The sequence below is a fragment of the Plectropomus leopardus genome, unplaced genomic scaffold (assembly GCF_008729295.1).
Source record: "Plectropomus leopardus isolate mb unplaced genomic scaffold, YSFRI_Pleo_2.0 unplaced_scaffold654, whole genome shotgun sequence".
NCBI lineage: Eukaryota > Metazoa > Chordata > Actinopteri > Perciformes > Serranidae > Plectropomus > Plectropomus leopardus.
In genome coordinates, this window is record NW_024671948.1 from 1 (window position 1) to 5567 (window position 5567).

Here is a 5567-nt window from a genome sequence, read left to right on the forward strand (position 1 = left end):
CACCCATACTGTGAAAAGTTACAGTGTTCATGGTAACACACCCATTTACAAGTGTTGAAGCACGCAGTTGAATGTCAAGGCAAATAGCTGATCTGGTTTATCAAGGTGTGGGATCTCCTTGAAAAGGGCGTGGATTTGGGTGTCGAGTGCGGTCATGTCTTGTACTTGTAAAGAAAAGTCATTCCATACATCAATCCATTTTCATCTGCTCATCTCGTGCTCAGTCAGGCTGAGTAAGTTACCCTAGATGTCCCTCTCCCCAGCAACGCTTTCCAGCTCCTCCTGGGGGATCCCGATGTGTTCCCAGGCCAGATGAGATATATAGTCCTTCCACAGTACCTCCAACAATGATCATCCACAAACTTTAGCCTTCAGTTTCATTGGGAAAATCTCATCCACACCTGGCACCTTGCTGCTGAGGAGCTTATTGACTACCTCAGTGACCTCTGCCAGGTATAGACGTAGGTAAAGTTTAACCTGATTCTTCAGACTCTGGCTCCTCCACAGAGTATATGTTGATCAGGTTTCGGAGCTCCTTAAACTTTCCTTTCCACTGCTTGACATTGTCCCCAATCTGGATCACCACTTCACCTCCCCTGCTGAAACCCTGTTGTTCCTTTAAAAAGCATCTGACAGTCTGCCAAAACTTTCTTGCTTCAAACTCCAACCACACCCAGGTTTTTTTGGTATCCACCAGCGGGTTCTTAGGTTGCCACTATGACAACATTGCATGAAAAGTTTAAGAGGTCTGAGTTGAAGATTGCGCAGACAGGGGCCTGATCCAGACGCTCCCAGTTCACCCTCACTACATGTTTAGGTTTCTGATTCAACTCACCATCAGGTGGTGATAAGTTAACAGAAAAGGCACCTTCCTAGTAATTTTAAAAACAGGAGTACATTAGTTGCTGGCTGACACAAACTGGTATTAGAGATTACAGAAGTGCTTTGAACCAAATTTCCACTGGGGAACCTTAATCAAACTGTTTGGCAGTGTGGGGTTTGGCAGGGGAATGTGCCTGTGCATGCATAATATCCCATTCTTTCTGCCAGCGTCAGCAGAAATGGCCAAGATCTGTTCAGTTCTGCCTGGGATAATAGGTAGAGGAACGGTTACATTTCTATGTGAGTTGTAGAACACAACAATTATCGGCACATTAAAGCAAAAAAGCCAAATTCTAAGCAATGTGGTCCTGACTTAAGTGAAATTTGGTGGTGGAAAGTAACTCAGCATATTTACTCAAGTACTGTGATTTTGAGGTACTTGTACTTTACTTGAGTATTACAATTTTCTGCCATGTTATCTTCTGCTCCACTTTATCCACCCCATTTTAGAGCTCTACTTGCCAGTCAATCTTTCTTACTTACAATTTGCTATTAATAATTCAAATAATACATGCATTTAACTTTAACAGAATTGTATTGCTAGTTTTACTAAAAGCACTACTTTTAATATCGATAATACATTGTGGTGGTAAATTTTAATAATAGCTGACAGTTTTAAAATTACAAGAAGGAGTTAGCCAGCCTGAGAGATATCAGATGTGGTGAGGAAAACCTGTCTGTACTTGGCTTGATGAGTGCCTGTGATTCAACAAGAAACTGCAGAGAGGTTTGTTTTCCCCTGTCGCCTGAGAGTGCAGGTTCAATGACACACACACACACACACACACACAGACACACGCACACACACACACACACACACACACACACACACACACACACACAATGTTGAACTTAACATTGTTCCTTATGATAAGAGACAATATCATTTGCACCACCAGGTCCTCTGCTTCACTGATGTAGAGCAACCAAAGCCGGAGGAAGCACAACTGTCAGAAAAGCAGTCTCCAATACAGTCGCAGTTGCAGACGCAGCAGAAGATGACGAAGCAGTTTAAGTGTATCAGCAGACTGCCAAACTATCTGCGCGAGGTGGGAACAAAGACATAATGAAGGGAATGATTAATGATTTGGCTTGGTGGTGTCATCTTGTAAAAATTATAATAAGATTTTGAGTTACAGAGCATTTGACACTTAATTTCCCACTGCTTTGCGGGCTTTGCAAGAAAACTTGCTGCAGCTTTTTATGTTATAAGTTGATGTGTAATTGCAGATTAAAACAGCAAAACAAGTAGATTTATGCAACTAATGGGAAATTGAGTATCTTGACAGAGTAGCAAAAGCACTCCATCCTAAATTTTCAAGTAAACCTGAAGGCCTCATACAGAGAAATTAAAGTGGTTTGTGAAAGGTTATTGCTGAAAGTCATTCTAGCTACAGTAAATGATGAGAACAATGACTCCAAGATTAATCAGCAGCATATATTGCTAGCACAGAGACAAAATGAAAAACAATGGCCAACAAAGTAGCATTATCCAAAAAGAAAAGACTACAGCTGTAAAAGAAATGTGACTTTTTGCCTATAGTATGGATTCATGAAATATAAATTGCATTAAAAGTGTGAAAAGTTTAATTTTCTCCCTTTCTAACAGTTGCATCTACACTCAGTACAGTCAATGCAAAGCTGTAGTATGGAGCACCAGGGTTAATGGTGATTTTGGTGTCTATTCTCATCATTTAACAGCTAAACTGACCACAATCCCAATGATCCATGATGAAATTATATAAAGCTGTCTTTCCTTTGTCACTGTCTCAGTGTGTCCTTGTAACACTGAGGTCTTCTCTGTCTGTTTTCAGCAACTGAAATGCATTGATGGTGAAAATGATGTTAACAGCAGCTTTGAAAAACTTCTGGATGAACTCAACAAAGACAATAAGAGCTATGACCTCAGCACTGCCAGCAGGCTGTATGGGGAGCAGACGTTCGAGTTTAAAGAGGTGTGTGTGTATGTTAGCCTGTTGTGTTCAGTATTGGTGAATTGGTGAGAAAGTGATGTGCAGCCATATCAGTCCAACTTCAGTTTGCACCAAGTTTGAAAGAGAGACTGAATAAGTAAGAAATAACACTTTCACTGGACTCCATGCTGCTTTCTACTGTTTCCTACTTTTTTTGGGCCCTTCCATGGCACTGACCATGACACACCACATAAAGGCTTACTCATCTGCTGAGCCATGTACATGGCTCTAGTGTACTGACATTTGGAAATGAGTCAATTGCTTATCTGTAGTGGGTGATCATGCCTCTAATCCTTCATATTCATATGCATTAATATTGTGTGAAAACAAGTAAACGTTATACATGTGTACACTCCTGCCATGGAGTTGCATTAAAAAAGTGCTGCCTGTATTGTTCAACCAGCAAACTCTTTAAGGCAAATACATGATCATTCCACAACCAGAAACCATGGATTACCAGGACCATCCAGAAACATGGACAAATAAAAAACAGCAGCCTACAATGTAAGTAGAAACCAAAAAGGCTAAATTGAAATGCACAAGCTGGAGGAGCTGATGAGAATCACGATACACTGGAGTTGTACTTTGTATAATTCCATGTGACCAATAAAAAGTTGAAGGTTTATCTGCGCTCTTTTCCAGGATTAACAAATCCATCCTCCATACAACGAACTGAAAAGTTTCAACATTCAAATGAAACTCCTGCCAATGAATTAGTAGCCTTTTCCTTTTATTATTGATTTATTATAAATTAATGTGTTGTTTATGATTCCAGAAGTACTTGGCAGATTCCAAAAATTACTACAAAGCTGAGCTGGAGCCTGTGGACTTCATCAAAGCTTTTGATGCAGCCAGGATCCAAATCAATGGCTGGGTGGAGGAGCAGACGAAAGGTAGATCTCACAGTAACACACTCATCAACTAAAATGTGAACCAGAGTTTTGGCCCCTAACCAAGAACTGCTTCATCTCATTAAAGAATATTGTATGAGCTGAGCACTCACATCCTAATTTCGATCTCCCAGCTTCTATTTTAAAACATCTCTTTAAGTGGTTTATCCTTCTACATAAGCCATTTTAGAGTTTGTTGCAGGTTCAGTGCTACTGATCAATGTTTGGTTTTGATTATATAAAGTGTCTTAGACATAAAGAGGAATTTGGGATTATACGTATGGTACATATTACCAGTCTCTACCAATCTTACACTCTGTTGATATGTTGCAATGAGGTCACATGATTTAGCATTACATTGGCTGTGTCCTAAATCGCTCACTACTCACTGCATAGTGAACTGGCCATTTTGAATCACTGCTGGAATGTACAGTGGGAATTAATATGCCCTATATATTGGACTCAAATGATCCCACAATGCATGGTGAAAGGTACTGTGTAACCACTATATACAATGGTGACTAACCAAACAGTATATCTCATCATGCCTTCTTTTGGTTTCTTAAAAGGTAGCAACCAGGTGACAGACTGTAAGCAGCAGGCATCCAAGAGACTCGGTGCTAAAAAAAACCCCCAAAAACTGCACAAATAAAGAAGCAAAAGGCCAAACAAAAGGGAATCTGTGGCTTGCTTTTACTTTGTCTTTTGCTGGTGAGCGTGTTTGCAAACAGTAACAAATAGTCCTGCAATGTACCTTTAATGATGATGTCTTTGCTTGTTTCTCTTTACCAGGTAAAATCAAGGATTTGCTGGCCGAGGGTTTGCTGGACGACACGACCAGGCTAGTACTGGTCAATGCCATCTACTTCAAGGGCCTCTGGAACAATAAGTTTGAAAAGGAATCGACTGTTGATGCTGAGTTTAGAATTAACAAGGTAACATTGCACAAAAGCAGCTCTGGATAGAGAAACTCTGAGGGACAAAACCAGTATTCTGGGTTTATCATGATGGTGCACAGTAAAGCTGAGCTTTGTAATGCTGTAGCTGGTGTGGTGATTTTGCTGGATGGTAATTGACAGCTTGTATCATGTTTGCAGTTTGATATGCTGCAGCTCTTTGAACTCACTGGAGTGCAGCAGACTAGAAAAAAACATTTTAGTCCAATTGGATAAAAAATAGCTTAACGAAAATGCCAGTTTTCTCATCTGTCATGGAGAATCAGGAATATCCTGGAATTACATCTTGCTCTCTTTGCTGCTTCCTTTAGACTGACACTAAGCCAGTGAAGATGATGCGCCATAGCGCTGAATTCAATTTGACCTTCATTCCTGAGTTAGGCTTCCAGGTAAAGGCTATGTTGTACTTTACTTACTTACTTTACTTATATTTTTGTTTTTGTGCCCTGCAGTCTGATACTTCTATAATCTGAATACAGATTTCAGTAATAAGAGTTATAATTATAATAAGAATAATGATAATAATAATATCAAATGCATGTTTTTTTTACAATAATTTCCCTCTGTAACTAACAGGGCCAGGGTTTTTTATTTTCTCCAAATACCAACCTGTTTCTCAGGATATTAAAATGAAATGAAATAAACACATAACGTGTTCTGACAGATCCTAGAGATGCCCTATAAAGGAGAGGAGCTCAGCATGCTCATCTTCCTGCCCAAGGAGATAGAAGACGACACAACAGGCTTGGAGAAGGTAGGACACATACATACATGCAGTGAAAGAATGCACCATTTTAAACAGATGGATTAATAACTGCTACTGTTTCCCCATTAGCTGGAGTCAGAGCTGACCTATGAGAAATTTA

At 39.9% G+C, this 5567-nt stretch overlaps 1 protein-coding gene across 1 annotated transcript; it reads left to right on the plus strand.

Annotated features, from left to right (window-relative positions):
* Positions 1–1661: 1661 nt before the first annotated feature.
* On the plus strand, positions 1662–5563 carry LOC121939888 (leukocyte elastase inhibitor A-like; the record flags this gene model as incomplete). Its single annotated transcript, XM_042482814.1, has 7 exons — positions 1662–1931; positions 2697–2837; positions 3631–3748; positions 4538–4680; positions 5013–5090; positions 5366–5455; positions 5537–5563. Coding segments are annotated over 7 exons (867 nt in total), but the record flags the coding sequence as incomplete, so codon positions are not given.
* Positions 5564–5567: the final 4 nt, after the last annotated feature.